Genomic DNA, 21931 nt, shown 5'->3' on the forward strand with positions numbered 1-21931 from the left:
TGCTAGATTGAAGTCTTCATAATTACTCCTAGTTATTACAGTGAAGTTGGATGTGGCTAGGTTCTCATGAAAGAAATGTCGGTGTGCTAGATCCGTATAGAATGGGAAAACATATATAGTCGTGCAACTGTTTCCGCGTGATGTTATCAGTCACCGCGATCGCTCTTAATTTTATCTTGTCGACCATGTTATGAGCCATGACCTGCATGGCCATATATAAAATGTGCAAGTGCGGCGCTCCTTCGCTCTCATTTGAGTACAATAAAAGTAAAATAAAACACAGTATACCCAGCAATCGTCGACTTTAACGTCGCCCAGCGCACCCCGACGGCAAGTGGATTGTATCCTCCCTGTTGCAATGGTGTGGAATTGAATCCTACAGGCACGTCAATGTGCCGACCACACGTCATCGGTCGTGTATAGATTTAACCTTGCGCAAGAACGAGTCTAGCGTAGCAGTGCAACCGATCGCGGTGTACCACAGCGACCGCAAAGCTATGGTAACTGTGGTAACGTATGACACAAAATAAAGACGATAAGAGCCATGAAGGCATTTTTATGTGTCTTTATTCAATCAATATAGCAATAACCATATAAATCAATATAGTTGTCAACACAGGCATCTCAATACAGCTTCGCTGGTTATCCTTCGTCACAGAGTGGAAGGGTACTAAATTTTTCTTGATTAGCCTTCATATATGCATTGTTATTCAATCGAAATTAGCATTTATTCTTATTTACCTCTAAAATCTTGATCAGGCCTACTTATTTATCTTTAATATTTACTTACCTACGTACTTCAGCCTAAATTCACTTTAATTAGCCTCGTTTTTCTTATTACCGTGAAATAATCGTCATTTAAGTTACCCTTAAATATTCTCAATTCCCGCAATCGGCTGCGTGTTACTTATTCAAAAATAGGTTTAATAATGTTAACGAAATTTAATGAATTAATTTAAATAAAATCTAATTGAACTTAATTTACTCCAAATACAAATAAAGAAATGGCTGTGGCTTAGCTAAGGTTAAGCCCAGGATGCGAAGCATACTAGCCTTTATTTTAGTTGTTGAACCACTGTTTAGCCTGGTGAACTGCTGCAGGAACGCACGAGCGCAGGAGCGCACGAGCTGAGACCCGGCTATGTAGCTACGCGGCCGCAAGCGAGCGCACGAGTTGAGCCTCCGCTTTTGCAGCTGTTATGACGTCATATGGTAGCTATGCGGCCGCGCGCGGCGCAGCAAGGCAGATCGTGGTTGTGCGGCTAGTATGCTTCGCATAATAACAGGTGCGCACTACGTCACGCTATACGTTGTACACACACAGAGCTACTGTCGAAGGGCTTTTACGCCGTCGCTCTAAAGACGCAGGTCTTGTCGACGCAGCTGCGACGGAGCGTCGGTTCGACTCAGGTGGCCGTTGAACCGAGCCTCGACGTGAGCGACGGTATGCGTTGATCGGGGCGCAGTCCGAAGGAGTGCACAAAACAGAACACGCTTGTTTGCAATTTTCGATTGAGCATACTTCCTAGTTAATTAGCTGAATGGGGCTTGGAAGGACTAGAGTTTTATTCAAGCGGACAAACATGGGGCTGTTGGTTTCCCTCCCGCAGAAGCACATGTATTGACAGCAGATGGCAATTCAACAATATATACAACTTCACTGTAAACTACGTAATTACGAAAAGTGAATGAAACTAGACGTACAGTTAGAATCCTCTTAGCGGCAAATCGTGATGTAATTCGGTTTGGGGTAGGTGCAACAAAACAACAGTTACAGCCGTTTTGTGTAACCATACTCCTTCCGCAGATACCGATCTGTTGACAGCAGACGACAATTCTGTAGCGTTTACAACTTCACTGTGAACTAATTAATTAAAACAAGTAAATGAAATTTGGCGTAATAGTAGAGTCATCTTGCCGACCAATTTTAGTATAATTTTTCCATCATGCCTACAATAGATTGAGAGGTACGGAGCATTGGCGAGAAAGTTGGTTTTGCCGCAAGGCGTTTTGTGCTCGCTGCCACGATTTTCCGCTGGGTAGCCATCGACAGCTTCGCTATAAACCGAGCCCAAAGCAGATATATTGGCAGAATGATAGGCTCCTAAAAGCCCATGTGTTAATCGCATTAAAAATTAAATTAATGAAAATCAGCATATGCTTGCCACAGTCACTAGATCTTAACTCCTTTCGATACAGACAGTTTCCCGAAACTTGGCGCTCTAAAACAATTTCCCCATTCCCATTTATTTGCGTAGTAGCCCCTGACCTTAAAGATGATGCGTTTGTATGCAGGTGAGCGCTTACTTCGACAGGTGCGACCGCGAAATCCCCAACCGGCGTCGGTCCGACCTGCCACGCTGCTTCGACATGGGCTACCTGAACAACGTGCACCACGAGCAGACGCTGGTCGCCATGGACGCCGAGGCGCACTACGGCGACCGTCTGCGTCTGGAGCGCTTCAGCTGGGTCTTCGTCAACGCCACCGAAGAAAGTCGCGAGGGAATCGACAACTACGCGCGTCTCTACGCCAACCCTTTTGAGCCGAGTGACATCCTGCCAAAGGGTGAGTTCGTGTCCCTGGCTTGCATTGTGATATAGAACAATCGCATTGTCGAACACTCGCTTGATGTAGGGCAATGCAGGAGGGCTCAAGACTCGCAAACAAGTTTGCACCCTTTGCCGGCTATCTTTCACCCACCACAATAATCGTCATCTGTCTTCCCTGCGTTGCCCTTCTTGAAAACTCAGCGCTGACTAGTTTACTGACGAGAATGCTATGTCATGCTGATAACGCGCACGCCGTTCGTGACTTGGAAATACCGGGCTCGCAGCGTTAAAGAAAGGAAATGCGGACAAGACAGATGTCGTTCATAGGCGTATATACCGGGGGGAGGGGGCAAGGGGGATACTTGTCTCCCACTTTCAAAAGTGGTAGTCAAAAGTGGGGGCAAAATATGTCATTTGCTCCCCCACTCTGAAAGCGGGCACTTTCGGATACACGCTCGAAAGTCCGACAAAACTACAGCTGAAGCTAGATTTTCTTAACAGAGTGACCACGTAAGTAATGCTTTTCTTTATTGCGCATCGCACGTATCCTTGGACAGCGAGGATTACCTTTTGTGTTTTGTTGGGACGCGGAAGACGCGCGTGATTAGCCATACACATTCGCGTTGCGGAGAACGCCTGATTCTGGGCAGTTCCCGAGCCAACAAGTGACAGTTTGCGCAATTTGCATCATGCCCAGTATTTCGGGACCACAATTCCCGTATTCAAAAGAACATGCAGCTTGATATATTTAAGCTGGAGGTGAGGAGGAGGTCGTGGTAAGGTGTTATGATTAGCCACGCCCAACGACTGGTGTACCCTACAGCATGAAATCGTTGGATTATCAAATGCTGAAACTGTTCATTCTCTAGCACGTAGTGTTGTAGTCTGAATATCTTTTCACCATCAACTATCCAATCAAACCTCTTACAGGTATAACTGTCGACTTTCATCCTGGAACACGACTTATCGTAGATGTGCTCCTGAAAATGACCTAGGTCGGACGTGCAGAGCCATTTCAATACAAATAGAGCACTGCCTAGATTTTTTCCTGAAGGCTTTATCACTTCTGACTTTGCCGATTTCATTTTAAGGTTGTTTCAAAATAAAAGCTGCATTATTACTTGTTTCCCTGGGGGCGGGGGAAACAAGATATTTTGTATTCTGAAAAACAAAAAAAACGAGGGCCGCTTTTTGGTAACGTCCACCGAAAAATCGCATTGTGTCGGGTGCTTATGAGTGCTGAAAACCGTTACTAAATGGTCACTCTCGGAATTCTGATGTGTTATACACAGTTGCTCTCGCTTGGCGTCCTCGGTAAAATATTTGGGGCACGGCGTTTATATTTACTCGAAGTACGAAGCAATGTTCTAAGTGACGACCGATATATGTTTCTTGTGCAGGTTCGTTACAGCCTTTGTAGAGAGTTACTCTGTGAGGCGTTCCATAGTGCCATGCTTCCGCTAATCTAAATGTTTCCCAGACTCCTAAAGCAACAACACGAGACATGGTTGAAATTCCGTGAAAATAGAGAATTTTAAACGGAACGCGTTGCGAAACATTTATTTTCCTGCTTTCAATGCAAGTGTTGCAGATAATTACTAAACCATTGTTCTTGCTTTTGTGTTTTCGCGTCATACGAGATTCGTAGTTTGTTTCTCCGGTTTCCTCGGTGAGCTAAACAAGGCAGCTTTTTTATATCTGGAGAAAATTAGGGGAGTGTTATGGCCAATGTGTAGGCATTGTTTCAAATTGGTGGATAGAATGCGCATTTTCCCCTAAAATACATATGCAAGTGATCCTAGCGTTGTTAGTCTGTTTTACAGGCGGTTAAAACTTCGACTGCCACGCTGGCATAATTACAACTACTGAGGTGAAACATTGCGAACATACAGGAACAATACGTCAAATTTATGTACGATGGTAAATGCGTGTTGATCAAATGCAGGGATAAAAAAAATTGTAGCTAAATGTTTGAGAGTATCCCTCTGCTTCAATTAGCTCTGTTTCCCAATGTCGGAAAACAACTCTACGTTTCAGTTATTTTATACTTTGCATGAATAGCCAGCCTAATAAGTGCATTGTGTCGAGTAGTTTTAGCGTCTCTGGCTCATTTCGAAGCGTTGTGAATAACTATCGAACCCTCATATTTTTCTCTAGTTTTTGCTTTTTCATGTCTGCTGTATTAGTTTCGCCTTGGTACTCACTGTGCTAAAGGAGGCAGCTTCGTTATGTTGGGTGATTGAAGGTCAAGTTAATTGGTTATGTTTAGGTGAAGTGGAAAATAGATGGGCAATTGGGGATTTCGCAATAAATTACGTGTTCAAGAACTCTAGACTGTTATGAGCGGGCAGAATAGAGCCCGATGTCCTGGCAAAACTGTAAGAGCTACCAAGACCATATTTAGCTAAAATTGGTGGTACGCTTTGAAAACTCTGTGCCAAGTTAGGTATGGTTGGATCAAACACAGCCTTTGTAAAAGAAATTCTTATTCAAGATCGTATGATACAGCCGCTATCAGCGATGCTTCCCAGTGTCTCAACATAGATATAGGTTACAACAGGTTTGTATTTTGTGGAGAGTGGACGGGCGATATGGTATCTGGAATGTGCGACGAAATTTTTACGTTTCTGGTCCAGTTATAAGCGTTGCAAATAATTACTCAGCCTTCTTTCTTTTTCGTAGTTTCAGGCGTCATAACTCGTTCCGACTGGGTTTCACCGATGTCCTCGGTGCACTTAACATGGCATTTTGATAATAATTGGCGAAAATAAAGGGCATGTTATGGGCAATACGTAGGTAAACTTCAAAGACAGGGGACCAATTATGCCATTTTCAGTAAATTGCACATGCACGCAATCTGGAGCTTTATGGCTGTGTTTTCAGAACACACAATTTATCCCGTTGTCCTTGCAGAACTCTCAACTCAACCGACATGAAAGTTAGCGGAAATTGAGTTTGTGTGGGGGATCACATAGGGAGGGAGCACACCATCGTAAATCTTATTGCGAATCAAACGTGCGTTAATGAATTACGGGCCTTTTAATAATTCCCAACAAGTGCTCCAATGCATTACATGCATAGTCATATATATATATATATATATATATATATATATATATATATATATATATATATATATATATATACATACTGGCAACTTTTTCAAGTTGCATGACGTATCGTTCCAAGATAGTGCCATTTTTCTTGTAACTCGACAGCAACAGCGGCACTGGAAATTGGGTTGTAATTCTCCCAAGGTCACAAACATCTTCTGTCTTTTTTTGTGTGGATTTTGCAAGTAATTTATGCTAAATGTACTTTGTTGAGGATAACCTCCACGATACTATTACCTAAACTAGCAATGCATTTATGCTGTGGACGTAAACATCCAGTACGATTCTTTCTTTAATTATTATTTTATTTATTTTCATTCATTTAATACATTCTGCGGGCACGAAGTCAATGCAGGGTAGATAATACAATATTAGGTCACAATAAGTACAACAATGTCAATACAACAAAGTGCGGCAACAATACGACAATAATGCTGATAGAAAAAGTAAAAAATCGTGATACAAGTTTTATAAAGGCACGACATTCTATTCATTATTGCTGCGTGGAAACAAAGAGTATTCAAAAAGGTTGGTTCGGGCAAAATAGGGGGTTAGTGCATTTTTGGGATGTCGGAGAGTACGTCTCGTTAGCAGTGGACTTACAAACACTGCCGGGTCGAGTGCCACTTTGTTATTAAGTAACTCAGAAAGAAAGTCAAGTTGTAATGTTTTTCGACGCGATTCAAGTGTAGGAATATTATTAGACCTCAGTTCAGTTGGCGAGTCGAATCTCGAAATTTTGTTGTAAACAAACCGGACAGCCTGGCTTTGTATTCTCTGAAGATTTTTTTTTTTGTAAAAACAAAATTGCTTGTAGGAAATGCGCATTTTTATGTGCGCCGTACAGCTGCTACTGGGTGGGATCCAGGACCTCTGCGAGGTACTCATTTCCTTTTGTTATTGTAGCATATCATGTGATTTTATGTGGTTGCAAGAAGAAAATGCAAGTTCATATAATTATCCAGGTCCCCATGGTTCACCAAGTGTTATTGATCAATAGATGTATGTCTACTAAGTGGAAGTAGAACCAACAGACGCAATTCCAGGCTCTTTCACTGATTGTATTAGTATTTGGCTATATATATATATATATATATATATATATATATATATATATATATATATATATATATATATAGCAACTCCATAGCCTCCGTAGTGCTCCATAAAGAAAGCAACAAAATCTCAATAACGGGCGTCAGGCAGGGCCACACGATTTCTCCAACTACCCAACGCTATCCAACGCGTGTTTACAGGGGGTATGCAGAGACCTGCGTTGGGAAGAATTGGGGATAAGAGTTAATGGAGGATACCTTTGTAACGTGTGATTCGCTGATGATATTGCCTATTGCCTTGCTTAGTAACTCAGGGTACCAATTTCAATGCATGCTCACGGACCTGGAAAAGCAAAGCAGAAGGGTGGGTCTAAAAATTAATCTGCAGAAAACTAAAGTAATGTTTAACAGTCTCGGAAGAGAACAGCAGTTTACGATAGCTAGCGAGGCACTGGAATTTGTGAGGGAATACATCTACTTAGGGCAGATAGTGACCGCGGATCCGGTTCATGAGACTGAAATAATCAGAAGAATAATGGGCTGGGGTGCCTTTGGCAGGCATTCTTAGATCATGAACTACAGTTTGCCATTATCCCTCAAGAGAAAAGTGTATAACAGCTGTGTCTTACCAGTACTCACCTACGGGGCAGAAACGTGGATGCTTACGAAAATGGTTCTACTTAAATTGAGGACGACGCAACGAGCTATGAAAAAAATGATGGGTTTTACGTTAAGGGGGGGGGGGGGTGCGCTAAAGAGTGAGCAAATTGGGTGAGGGAACAAACGCGAGTTAACGACATCTTAGTTGAGACCAGGAAACAAAATGGGCTTGGGCAGGGTATGTAATAAGACGGGAAGATGACTGAAGGTAATCAAGGGTCACGGACTGGATTCCAAGATTAGGGAAGCGTGGCAGGGGGCGGCAAAAAGTTAGGTGGGTGGATGAGGTCAAGAAGTTTGCATGGACAACATGGCCACATTTAGCACATGACCGGGATAGTTGCAGGACTGTTCGCACTTTACCCCCCTCCCCCTTTCGATAAATAGTTTATATGCCACTAATGACGTTTATTGTTGTGGTACAAGCCCCAAACCCTTGTTGTTATAGGCTGCGTTTCAGCGACCGTTTCAAACCGCTCAAAATACAGGAAATAGCACAGTGGTCATCCTTTCATTACAATTTTGAACGGCTCCACAAACCCAGGCACCTTTCTGTAGACATCACGAATTCATACATTTCAGTTTTTTTGTCTTTGCTAGAACATTGTAAAGCTCGGGTAACTGGGATCCTCCTGAAATCTGAAGCATTGCCCATTTTTGACACAGGCTGCATCACCCCGTCCTCGCTGGAGTGCATGGTGAGCGTGGTAAACTTCCGAGGCTCGTGGAAGCAGGCGTTTGATGACTCCACCGTAACGGGAGACATATTCCACGAGTTGGACGGCAGCGTCACCTCTGTAGTGATGGTGCACCAGACCGGGCGCTTCCGGGTTGCCATGTGTGCCGACCTGAGCGCCACGGCGATCGAGCTGCCTTACGAGCTGGTGTGGCGGAGTCAAGGATTGTCGTCTCGTGCGTCAATCTCCGGCCTAAACACGCTTAGAACTGCATCAGTTACACCGGCCACGTGAGTGACTGTTACACGTGCCGCAAGAGCCGCAGGGGCGTCTGAAGCCGCCACGAACTATACCGCATAGTGGTTTGGCTGTGCTGTGCTTAGCCGTACGTGTCTTAGTCGCGTCCGAGCAAAATAGAATTCTTACCACCAAGTCGATAGCACTCGTTGAATTTTGAAGTAACACTTTACAGAATTCGCTTTATGGGACGTTCGCAGTGACGCAAATGGGCGAAACCTTCAAGCCACTGTTCTCTACCGCTTGTGTATTTTCGTGTATCTGTGAAGTCAAACTGCGCTAAGGAACGGGGACAGAGTGAGAAACATAAGTAGCTAGTTGGGTGTAACGTTGTACTTACTCATTAGCGCAGTTTTACTTAAAGGGTCCGTGAAACGCCTTTCTAATTAATCATAAAATCCCATCACTATAGACCGCCGTCACTTCATGAACCTCTTGTCCCAAACATTTTTGAAATTCGTCTGGTATAAGCCGAGTCAGAGGTAGGTATTGCAGCGATGCGTGGTTTCTCGCCCCTTTCATCTACACTACCGCGCTAGAAGCTCCATTGGGTGGACGCTTTGTTTGCATCGATTTGCACAGTACGTAGCACCTGAAAAACTCGGCTCCATCGACATTATCAAGCTTAACCCTTTACTGCACAATTTTTTGTTTCCCCAAAATATTATTCATGGCGTTGTAGGGAAGCATAATAGTACCTGTACTCCCATGGAAACTTACTTTAGCGAATGTCTGTGGTTTCAATTAGCAGAAAAAGGGTATGTTGCATATTTGCAACAATGTGCCAATAAAGAAGAAGTTGAAAGTAAAAGATAGATTTAGTGCGATTCATACTCAGATGCTTATTTGCACAAGACAATCATTGGTGCACCTATGATTTAGTGTGGAACAAAAAGAAGCATTTGTACATGTTTGTGCAGCACAGGTGGTTCCCACACTTCGTGCAGTACGTCATGCAGATTCCCGTCCAGCCAGGAAACAATGCAGTGTTTTCGGGTTATTGACAAAATGTAGAACATCGAAGCACAGACGTAAAGCTGTGCCCGTGACGACGTGACACGGCAATGTGCGGAGGCACAGCGTACTTTTGAAAAGAAAAAAGGAAATTTGACCAGAGAACATCTTGTCCACATATTGGATCGAAACGGACTTACACTCGCGGCTGTCGCGACTAATTGAATAGTCACTGCCTTCACTATCAGGAGGAATTTCTAGGCCATACCAGCGTTTCGAAGCCATTTCATTATTCCGAAGAAAATAAACCATGTACACGTTGTTGCATTTGTGCAACATAGCAACGTTCTGTCGCCAGGAACAAACTATTCCGAAATTACAATATTTTTTTTAACCTACAGAGTCAGAAGGATGTGGAGCATAGCGTAACAATTTTTTTTGCGCTTTGTCTTATGGAGAAATACATTTACAATTTGTAAAACTTACCTATATCACTGCTCCTGGGCGCGCGCAGCCTCCGCCACGTTTGTTTTGGTAGAAGATGCAAAGAATTAGCACAGATTGCAGCACAAGGTGCCGCGTTTTACAGACCAATGTTGCGGATATGCAACAACATGTACAGGAAGCTCGAAACTGACTTTGCTTCGGTTTTTAACGCCGTTCATCAGAATGTTGCGTAAATGCAACAAGGTGCAGTAAAGGGTTAAAGCGTCAGTGAACGACACTGTATGTGCGGTAATTATTTGTACACGTCCATCAAGACAGCGTTATTGCGGATGGTTAGGCATAACCACTTCGATGTCGCGTCGTCTGCTCCGCGTTGTCTGCTTCGTCCAGCTGAAAAAAAAAGCGGCACAGGCGTAAAGTAATCGCCACCGATAGACACAATGTACACATTGGCTCCTCTGAGAGGGTCACATTGGCTCACAGTCCCCGTAGGTTCGTCTGCACTGCAAGTTTAATTGTTTATTGACAAAACAACGCTCAACAGCGGTTTGTGTTGGTGCCAAGATAAAAGGCGGCACTAAAAGCCACATAACTAGGCCTGTGATCTATTCAAGTTGATTTTGAGCTGTTGCTGAAATGCAAATGTATAGAATGCTAACAATTGTAAAGTTCCGAGAGGGACGCTACCCGACATTGTTTTCAAAAAAACTGACAGCAACTCACGCAGCGGGCTTCCTCTTTCTAGCACTCACATGTGCACTACCACATGTTGGGGTTGTAATACACAAAATGGCGGCTGTTGCCCCTTATCGCGAAATGCTTCCAGGTTTGCGTTCCGAATGTATCAGCAGTTCGACCCTAGAAACAAATGTAGCAAAATATTCAGCTTGACAATGTAATATTCTGGCTACAACAGGCATTGCGTTTATTAGTTTTAAAATTTAAACACGTACTGTGCGACTGCCCAGCATATACGCTGGAGCGAAGGACGTTAGACAGTTTCCTAGCCAGCGTTGGCAGACAACTACTGTCGGAGGAAGCTATTCTCGGCCCATGGCCTGACACTGCAATTTCAATGCGTGCCACAAAAGTATTGTTGAAGTTCCTGCAGGACACCAAGCTCGACGAGCGGCTCTAGCGAGGCAACTGTCTCATGTACAGTCGACCAAAAAAGTTTACGGACCAGGGGGTCTCAGAAAATGCTAAATATACGAGTAGCCTTTAAAAGTAGCCAGTAAAACCGTACATCACGATGTTGTTCACATATACCAGTAAAGGCTGTAAATGGGAATACCAGGCTGCGTTTTGAGGCTGCGGAGATATTCAGATTTTCGTCAGATCGCTTGGTCCGCAAACTTTTTTGGTCGACTGTACATAAGCACTCACCACTTCTCTTATCATCATCATCCATCCCAATACTTTCAGTCCCCTTCCCTCTTCCCCAGTACAGAGTAGCAGACTAGAGCGCACTAGCTCAGGTCGACCTCTCTGTCTTTCCTATCAATAAATTCTATTCATTCAGTTTTAAAATTCTGTGCTACAGAGCTACCACAAACGTGTCCAACCAAATTTTCCTCCCCCTGTGCACGAAGCGAGCGGACATGCCCGGGCCCCGAGTTCTCGCTGGTTGTGATGCTTCCCGACGACAAGGACGGGCTCACGTCTCTGGAGGAGAAGCTGAGCGCGCTGACTGCGCTGCGCTGCTTCAGTAATCTCAAGCAGCGGGGTCAAGTACAGGTCAGCCTGTACTTTAAGGTGAAGCAGGTAGGGAGACGCTAAGCCACTTTAAAGGACGCATTGCTTATAAACTATAACTTGTTTTGGGCGTTCGTTTCATGTTGTAATGCAGAACACAGGCTCAATGGCAGTCTGTCGTTCTTGTTCGATGCATCTTTCCTGAAGAGCGAGAGGCTATTAATGAATATCGAAGAATTTTGCCGATGCGCCGAATAGCAGGCTACTCCATGAGGAAAAGTGAACTGATATAGGCAGTGCAGTACAGATCACAACCTACACAAGAAACACGACAACGCTTAGTAAAATAAAGTGATTCATTCAGCCGCTGTCTCTAAGGCAGTTTAAAAGTGGTTTCGTTGTGCGTGATGCATAATGCCAAGTACGCGTCTTAGAAGGGTTCACAGTATTTGATGCGTAGCGTGGTGACTACACATAGCGATTATATTGAAGCATGCGGTGGTGGCAGAATCGTACATGTTAATGTCATGTGGGCTAAGAATTTACAAATGCTCGAGCAGCTCGATTAACGGGACGATGAAGGCGTGGCAGCGGCCGTGGATGTATCGCAACGAGTGGTTGGCGAAGGGACTGTGCGGAGACCACTGCGTATGTGAGTGGAGCGGCTACAGAGTACTGCTGATACGGCATTGGTAGGGCCTGATCAACGTGTTCTTCAAGAACTCACCAGAGCGTCGATGCGAACTGCGTCGGAGGTGGTTCCGTTAGCGGCTCTGTTTGGGGCAATCCGGCGAAATGTAGTAGAGAAAGCTGACGTACAACTTCGTCCCACATCGAATGCTTGGATTTGTCTAAGAAGTCGGAATGATCAAAGGACGGAGCAGAGAGGAGTAGAGGTGGTCTCGTCACTCAGGGACGTCTGGTTAAATCTCGCTGCCTCCTAAAATTGCCGTAGCTTTGTGACAGGCGTCTGAGGGCTGCTACGGTAAGTGTACTGTTTTGAAAATACCATCAGTGATTACTTTCAGTATATGATTCACCTTGTCATTTGCGGACATCGAAGGATCCACACGTTTGCATAGGTTTTGAATGTCTTCAATATAACAGATGAAAGTTTCGCGCAGTTGTCGCGCTCACTCACTCAACCGCTGCTCGGAGTGAAACTTGGGAACGGCGGGGCAACAAAAGCTTCAGCGAAACTGGTCCTAAATACTGACTAGGACTGAAAGTCGGCAGCGTTATTTTTACGCCAGAGGCGAGACAAGCCCGCAAGGTAGAAGATGACGCCAATTAACTGGGAGGTATCGTCCCATGGGTACTGCGAGCCCAACCGTTAGTATGAGGACAGCCAGTCATTGAAGTCCTGCTCAGCCGTGCCGCTGCCGCGGGATATCTGCGGTGAAGAGCTCCCAAGCAGGGCACGGAAGATGACAGGCACGTGCGCTGCATAGAGTCGGGCTTAACTGAAGGTGCAGTTCGAGACCGGGGTTCCAACGTGGAAATGGTCTGAATGGGTGTTTTCAAGAGGTCAATAGGTAGCGTCAAGCGTAAGCTTGCAGCGAAGTCATAGAGCAGGAACAGCTTGAAGCCCGAACGGCTGACATTCGGGCCAAGCGCTGGCCATCCGGCTCGCTGAGTGGCTGCACTGCAGGCATCCAATAGACGATTGTACTGGCCTAGTCCGTCTGCTATTCCTCGTTAGAGATGCATTTTCAGCCTAGATGTTAGTACTGTACTCTCTCGGGCAAATAGCCTCCACGTGCACATAAATTATGACATGTCCGTTAAACGCAAGGGTGACCTTAGCCGTTTTGGTTTAAATAGGACGTGTTTAGTATTTTCCGCATTTATTCGAAGGACTTCATGTCTTCGGTTGGTAGCATACGAGCTTTCAAGCAATAACTTAGTCGAAGTGGTTCATCGCTCATATGCCATTGTAAATATCTAGCGGCACAAGACGATGAGGACTGCAACAACTTTAACGAATGCAGACAAATACAAAAAGGTTCTTCCTGCAAGTTTTGCTTTGATCGTAGTCATTCCGCGCCACTCGTTTTTCAGTTAGCAGAATAAACAAATTATTTTACCTTGATACTGTGCAAACTGACGCTTGAGCAATTTTACAGAACACGGAGATCCCATATCTGATCACTGCAGCATGCCTTACACAGTCGAACGCATTCATAACGAAGTGTTTGGGGCCTACAAAGTCATTAGTTACAGAGGTCACTTCGTTGCAAACGTCGCGCACCCTACACTTCACAATAGAACCGGAACATAATGATTCCATCGTCGTACAGGTTATTTCATTGTACAGGCATTCGTTGTCAATGCGCTCGACCGCAGTGGCTTTCAGGTCCAGTATCCTAGCTTTGTTCTATTTTAGAAGCAGTATGCGCGTTAGTTGAAGCATACAGCATTATTTATTTTACAATTTCGTGCTATCATTACTACACAGCCAGTTTGCTGAACCTTTCTTTTTCAATTTTTCCTTCTGAAATGATTTTTTGTGAGTGATTTGCTTGCTGCAATGGATGTTCCTAGTCGTGTGGTGCGTTTTACTCAATGTGAAATTGGGCATGTAAGTCGTGTCAGTTAGCGAATAAATAAGGAAAATTTATTAAATTTTGAGTAAGTGCGAAATTTTAGTATGCCATCGTCTTGAAATGCAGTAACAATAAATGCCTGGAAATCGGAAGGTTAAATGTAGCCGCGTCAGGTATTGATCTGAGCACTTAACGCACTTAGGCGTCACGTGCCAGAATAATGCATCGAAAATGAAATAAAAAAAATAAAATATGGGGTTTAAAAGTGCCAAAACCACTTTCTGATTATGAGGCACGCCGTAGCGGAGAACTCCGGAAATTTCGACCACCTGGGGTTTTTTAACGTGCACCTAAATCTGAGTACACGGGTGTTTTCGCATTTCGCCTCCATCGAAATGCGGCCGCCGCGGCCGGGATTCGATCCCGCGACCTCGTGCTCAGCCGCCCAACGCCATAGCCACTGAGCAACCACGGCGGGTATCGAAAAGAAAGGGCGTGACGAAAATTGTGATAGTTTGAACGGCGCTCCAAAGCCGAATACGTTTAAAATGTTTTAAAACCAGCTTAATAAAACAAGTTCACGCACGTTCTACGCGATGCCTTTCTTATGAGTGGCATAAAAGGTGCATTTTCAGGCATGGTAGAGATGAAATACGTGATGTTCCGTATTTTATGCTTCCGTAAAGGGTTCTTGCTAACATCACAGCCGTCACTGAAAACTTGAAACTTCCCATCCATTCTTCAGATGAGCGAATTTCATTATCGCAAGACGCAAGAAACAGGCTTAAAGTAATGATTCAATGCAGAGAAACAATTGGCGCCGGAACACTGCTTACTAGCACCCTACAGAAATGTATGTTATATTATTCGCCTCTCACTCGATGCTAGTTTCAAACGAAAGCACTTGCTTTTACTTCGGTGGAATGATTTCCTCACTCCTCCGTAACTGATTCGACGCCTGCCATCCAGGTGATAGATCTGGCTCCGGTGATGTCCGCTCTTGGTGTTCGCGACGTGTTCACCGATTCCGCCGAGCTCTGGGGCTCAAAGCGGGGCGACAAGCGGGTGACGCTGATGCGCCACGCGGCCGCCTTCGAGACGGCGCGCTCGGGTGGCCGTCGCAGCTCGCGCACGAAGCAGCCCCAGAGTCGCGTGGCCCGCCTGGCGCGTGCCCTCGGAGCCCTGTTGTTGTTCCCGCGCTTGCGCCCCCGCGTGTTCAGCGTGGACCGCCCCTTTGTATTCTTCGTCACGTGCTCTCGCCCGGACGCGGTCATGCTGCTCGGTTCCGTGCGCAAGATATCCCGCTGACGATCGGCGTCGAACTCGGAACACATATGCACCATTGCGCATGGTTACTCAAAGGGGCGGCCATATTTTTGGAATAAGTGTGTTCTAGTATTCACTGATACTGTACAGTTATTTTTAGTTTATGTTACCGAATACATATTGCTGCCTTTCCTAAAAAAAAAAGAAAACCGTCCCATGCCTTGATAGGCGCGACTGACCCCCGTATGCAGAAATGCAACTTAAGTCGAAGCACATGCTTGACTTGATTTAGATGACGCCTGGCGTTAACGTGCCCAAAGACGCTCACTGCGTTTCCTTCGGCGCGTTCCCGATAGGCGTCACTCGGATCAAGTCAAGCATGGGCTTCAACTTAAGTTGCATTTCTGCATACGGGGGTGAGTCAGTAATGTATATTAGCAGTGCTTAGAAGGGTAACCTTATTTTGGATAGTCCTGACTGTGACATATATACTAAATCACGTGATTCAACATACGTTAGCTTTCTTTGAAATCGGTTGCGAAAAATAAAGCTTGCGTTAACTACTGCGAGATTTTGCAGGAGTTTAAAGGTAGGTAGTAGCAAGTTTCGCAAGCAAGCAAAGAAGTTTGGGGACCACTTGAAGTTCCGACTGAATTTGTCAATAACAACGAACGTCTTTGTGTAAAGTGCGTGAACTGGTGGACTATAAACAAACCTCAAGTGGGCAAAATTATTGCTGAGTATACCTCTATGATGTGTAGGAATACGTCTGTTCTCGCACAGCGCTACAATAAAACGGAAAACCTTGCCCACTTTTCAAATGATGCCATCAGAAGAACACTTTGAGCAACAGGGGAGCTTTGCATGCGAAAAAGTCATTGATATCTGCAAAAATTTACCTATTAGCAACTAAAAAACTGGCAAAGCGCAATTGAGATTATTATATCTCGCTTTGAAATATTTAGGTAAACTGCCTGAATGCAATAATGTGATGAAGCGGTGCTTAATCCGTCTACACTTGGACCTTTCTAATCACAGATCAGTGTCCTCTATCGTTCGGTTAATATTCTTATGGCAGTGTGATTATCTGTTGTCATTTTCTTCCGTTCGTATGCATGTATGTTTTTTTTTTCTTTTGAAGTATTACGGCGAATTTCAAGAAACTACTCCTGTAATGCTAGGTGGGCTGTGCGAGCAACTAGGAAGCAGCTTCCACGTTTTCTACAATAAAAAAAGTGCTCTGTATAATTATTGCAACTAGCATCGCGCAAACAATTCACGCGGCAAAGGAGCGCTGACCTACAGAAATGCAGCCGAAGGTATCCGTGCCCGGCCTGGAAAAGCCAGCAGTGTGCAAACTGGTCGGGTGGAACTTGGATGCATAAGAAAAATAACTTTCGGCTACAATGTGCCTGTCAGGCATTTCGTTTCCTACAATTATTACTAGAGGGCACTCTGGTGCTGCAATCGTTCAGCCACCACGAGAATCGTCGGAAGTACATGAATTTGTGTGATCTTCGTGCTTGTGGATACAGACGTTCTTGCGGCTTTGTTTATTGCGCTTTATAGGCCTTCATTGTCATAAATTTGAGAGGAACCTTTACTTTTCAAAGTGAAGAAGTCGGTGCAAACACGCAGAAGTTCTACTGATCGCAACGGTTGAGCTTATCAAGCTGCCAGAATCGAAACTCGCCATGCGTCTCCAGGCACTAGCTGGCCCGGGATAAATTCATAAACGCGTTTTGTGACGCTTGTACGTGGCGTAATGGTTTCAATACCGCTCGTTTGTTCTATAGAGGTAGTGTGTTCGAAAGATTTACTAATGTTCATGTAATTATTTATTACGTAGTACTTTGGTACAAATGACGAGTTTACAAAGTCACGAAGCCGTTTGAAGCCGGAAGGACGAAGTTTAGGCAAATTCATGCACTCCCCATAATTCACATGCTGGCTGAACAACCCCCATTGCAGCTCCAGTAGACACTAGCGCTAGAGTTGCCTCTAGTGATTATCGTATGAAACTCTATGCTGTCAGGCACATGAAGAAGTGCAAGCGTGGCACTTCCGAAGGCAGCTTCCTGATGAACTACTCCTTCAGTGGGCATGCACGCAGCACTCGTTGCACTATGCCTCATGCGCAACTTTTCTTCGCTCCACAGTTGCCTATTTGACCCTGTATGCTAAACGGAGTGATAATCGCTCACTTTTGCTGCTCCCATGCCCACTTGTCTTATATGCTACTATGTGTGATTGTCTCGACGTGGCACTGTTGTTGCAATGCGGTGATGTCGAGGAAAACCCTGGGCCTCCAAGGGTGCAGAGGTCGGCTCAAGATGACTCTGCCTCGAGTAGTCTTCCCGAATACCAGTGTGATCAAATGGGTACCATGCTATTAATGCTAAAAAACAAAGAAGTTGACAGTCGAGCTTACTAAAGGTCAATCCGAGTTGAAATTGGATATGAAGGATGTGAAAGCCAGCCAAAACGCAATCGGAGGCAAGCTACCTGATATTTTCCGCCGTCTTGAATCACATGAAAATAAATCTGAAACACTAGACACACTTTGCAATGATATCGTCATACTTCAAGAGAGCGCTGAACGGTCGAGAAAGCAGCAGGACACCCTAGTCTCGCGCTAGATGACTTGGAAGACAGATCAAGGTGGAATAACCTGGTTTTTCACGGCATATCCGATTCCCATGAGTCATGGCTGCAAACTGAACAGAAAACTGTGGATGCCCTATCGTCAGCGATGGGAAATGCCTTGCCATCAAACTCAGTTGAACAGGTGCATCTAATTGGGACATTTTCAAGTACCAAGTGCCGTCCGGTAATAATGAAACTATGAAACTTCAAAATTAAGGAGAGCATACTTTCGTGGCGCAGCCAGCTTAAAGGTAGTAACATTTCAGTAACTGAGGACTTCTCGTATGCGACAAGGCTCGCTCGAAAAAAGCTTCTCGAATTTGGTAAAAACCAGCCTGATTTCCCTTCATTTAAACTACGTTTTAACAAGCTTTTCATTGATAAACAATGTCTTACGCATGATTCAACAAGTGACAGCGTTAAGCAAGTTAAAAGTAGTGTTCCAGATCACGCAATCGCACCTGACAATCTGCGTCATCATCCTGCTACATAGCAATGCGCAAAGGGCAATAGCGTATCCTTAACACCACAACTCTCCGTGCTTGTCGGAAACGCTAGAAGTGTGTTTCGCTAACGCGTGGAACTGGAATCGCTCATCGATAGCTGTGATGCTGGTATCATTGCATTAACATAAACGTGGCTACAACCCCATGTGCAAGATTGTGAAATATTTGACATGTCTCGATTTCGTACCTTGCGTTGCGATCGCACTAATCGCAAAGGCGGAGGCGTACTATTCGCTATTTCAAAATCCCTGCAAGGCCATCAAGTTCACTTATACTGTAACCTGGAAGTTGTGTGCGCGTGCGGTGATATCGGTTACCGTAAAATTACTATTGTTGTCTGCTACCGCGCTCCATGGCCTAACCATCCACTTTCACCACTGAGCGTCACGATATGCTTAACACCCTTACTCTGCGGCATCCTTCGAACCCCATTATATTATTGGGGCATTTCAACTTCCGCAACATATGCTGGACTACTGAACCTCCGCACTGTTATTCATTTTCTTTGCAAAGTAACGACTTTCTTGATCTCTGCTCTTTGTTTTCCCTAACACAATTAGTATTAGAACCAACGAGAATCTCGGAAAGCGCTGCTAACCTCCTTGACTTAATATTATGCTCTCATCCTGACATAGTTACCAATGTTTCATGCTTACCGGGCTTAGGCGGTCACCTGGGTCTTTCTTTCAACATATTATCTCCTGTGATAAAACCAATAGTTGAGAAAAAAAATAATTTACCACTACGATAGGGCCAACTTTGACGATATTAATAATAAACCAGCTAATTTTCTTGACCCTTTCCTAAGCCAATTATATGATCGCACGGTTAAAGAGAACTGCACCGTTTTCAAAGATAAAATACATGAGCTTACCGACAAGTTTATTCCATCAATGGATGGAAACAACTTTATTTTGAATCCGGCAAACTTGACGACCCGGGCACAGGTCTCCCATGAGGGGACTTCGAGGCCTTGCCTGGTCGCCGCCTCTCGGGGTTGCTGGCCAGCCCACTCTTGTGTCTTGAGGTTGGAGCTGCACAGAGCGGCGGCCCACTTCGACGCAAGAGCCTCCGGAGCTAATGCCATTGTAGCTGATGTAACCCGACACTCCCACAACATGTGTGACAGCGTCGCTCTAGTTTCCTGACATAATTTGCAAAGAGCAGTCGGGTATTGCGCGGGGAAAATGTGCTGCAATCGCACCGGACTGGTGAATGTTTCTGTTTGCAATTGTCGCCAGATGACTGCCTGGCGACGTTTCAGCATGGGGTGAGGTGGAGGCAGCAGCCTCCTGCCTAGCTGGTAGTGCTTGGTGGTGTCATTGTACCTGACCAGGCGTTCTCGCGTATTTTGAACCAGGAGTTCCGAACTCGAAGAGGTGGTCTCCGATTCTGCGCGGCGGGTCAGTTCTCGCGCAGAGCGGTGTGCTACCTCGTTCAGTTTAATGAGGCCCTCATCGGTGGCGGTGGCGACGTGCGCTGGAAACCACACGATCGCGGTGTTATCGAAGTGCTGTCGACCAGCTTTCCTTAGAATCTGGAGAGCTTGGAAGGAAATGCGCCCCCGCGCGTAGTTGCGAACGGCGGATTGTGAGTCGCTAAAAACTACCTCGCAGAGGGGGTCAGTCAGCGCAAGCGCAATCGCTACCTCTTCTGCTGTTTCGGGGTAATCCGTTGCGACACTACACACGTGCGTAAGCCGGGAGCTAACGTCTACGGCTACCGCCGTGAGCCGGTGTTCTCGTGTGTATTCTGTGGCGTCTACAAAGCGCGTAGTCCTCTTTCCATCCAAGCAGCGCAGCAGTGCCTTGGCATGGGCCTGGCGTCGGCCCCGATTAAATTCGGGGTGCATGTTTCGAGGTATAGGGGCGACAATCAGAGTGTCGCTGAGGTCGGGTGGAATTATCTGTTTCTGACCGTGTTGCACGTGGTAGTTGAAGCCGAGTTTCTGCAGCCGAGGTTCTTTGCGCATCCACGATTTTCTCAAGCGTGTTGTATACCCCCAGCTGTAGCAGACGAGCAGTGCTTGTGGACTCCGGTAGGCCAAGGGCGATCTTGTAAGTCTTACGTATGAGGGTGTTGATTTTCTCCCTTTTAGTGACATTCCAGTTGTGGAAGGCAGCCACATAAGTGATGTGACTGATTGCGAAAGAGCTTATGAGGCGCATAACACTGTCCTCCTTCATGCCCGTGTGCTTGTTTGTATTGCGTTTGATCAGACGGGTAGCCGCTGTACCCTAGCCTTCGATTTTGCGAATAGCTTCTATGTTTGACCCGTTGGCTGTTATATGCATGCCTAGGATGCGTATCTTCAGGACTCGGGGAATGCAGGAGCCGTCTTGCGTATAGAGGATTATGTCGTCACCTTAGCGCGATTCGGCTGTAGGCTTGGGCCGGCGGCGCGGGCGGTAGACGAGCAGCTCCGATTTCAGTGGAGATAGTCGGAGACCTGTGTCTTGGAGGTAGATTTCAACTGCAGAGAGCGCTGCTTGTAAGGTGCATTCTATCTGACCGTCACTGCCCTTGTTGACCCAGAGGGGGATGTCATCTGCATACAAGGCGTGATGGAGGCAATCGATCTCGTCGAGGTAGGCCGGGAGACCCAGCATCCCGAGGTTTAAAAGGAGCGGGGATATGACCGATCCTTGAGGAGTGCCGGTGCTTCCTAGTGTATGTTCGTCGGATGTCATGCTGCCGACCGCGAGGGTGGCTGTGCGTCGTGACAGGAAGTCTCTGACGTAGTTGTAGCTTCGCTCACCCAAGTTTAGCTTGTTTATGCGGCTCAGGATTGCTGCATGTGCTACATTGTCAAATGCCTTTTCCAGATCTAGGCCGAGGATGGCCCGGTTGCCACTAGTTGGGTCATTGATAATCTGGTGGTAGAGCTGGAGCATGACGTCTTGAGTGGAGAGGTGTGACCGAAAGCCCACCATAGTGGGGCCTAGGCTCCAGTGTCCTCGAGGTGGTGGTTGATGCGGGAGAGGAACGCGTGCTCCATCACCTTGGCAACGCAGGATGTGAGGGAAATGGGCCGCAAGTGATCGAGGCTGGACGGCTTGCCTGGCTTCGGTATTAGGACGGCTTTAGAGCGTTTCCACGCCTCTGGGATGCGACCTGCTCACCAGCATTTGTTGATGTATGCCGTAAGAGCGGTTATCGAGGCACCATCGAGGTTTCTTAGAGTCTTGTTCGTAACCTTGTCGGGACCAGGTGCTGATTTGCCATTAGGTCGTGGAGAGCTGCGCGGATCTCTGACTCGTGAAATTCTTCATCGAGTGTCACATTTGTGTCTCCAGTGTAATCTCCGTATTGAACATCGGGCCGTTGAGGGAAGTACTTGGCTAGTAGGCATGTCACGAGCTGGTGATCACTTGTGGTAGCCTGCTCCTTGTGCAAAAGGCGTTGCAGGTTTGCTCGCTGAGCAGACTTGCTCTGCGTTTCCCCCAAGAGGTGACGAAGGAGACGCCACGTGCTGCCATTGTGGAGCCGCCCATCGACTGCGTTGCAGATGTCATACCA

At 45.9% G+C, this 21931-nt stretch overlaps 1 protein-coding gene across 2 annotated transcripts in view; it reads left to right on the forward strand.

Moving 5' to 3' along the window:
- The window catches only part of LOC135916423 (ipis-1-like), a 59914-nt gene extending 44078 nt beyond the window's left edge, over positions 1-15836 (forward strand). For both annotated transcript variants that reach the window (XM_070528868.1, XM_065449779.1), the window contains exons 3-6: positions 2296-2566; positions 8045-8345; positions 11346-11517; positions 14964-15836. In XM_070528868.1, the coding sequence (XP_070384969.1) occupies positions 2296-2566; positions 8045-8345; positions 11346-11517; positions 14964-15302 (1083 nt within the window). In that variant the 3' untranslated portion in view covers positions 15303-15836. The remainder of the gene's footprint in view (positions 1-2295; positions 2567-8044; positions 8346-11345; positions 11518-14963) is intronic.
- The last annotated feature ends 6095 nt before the right edge of the window (positions 15837-21931 follow it).

This window comes from Dermacentor albipictus, unplaced genomic scaffold (genome assembly GCF_038994185.2).
Source record: "Dermacentor albipictus isolate Rhodes 1998 colony unplaced genomic scaffold, USDA_Dalb.pri_finalv2 scaffold_15, whole genome shotgun sequence".
Taxonomy (NCBI): Eukaryota; Metazoa; Arthropoda; class Arachnida; order Ixodida; family Ixodidae; genus Dermacentor; species Dermacentor albipictus.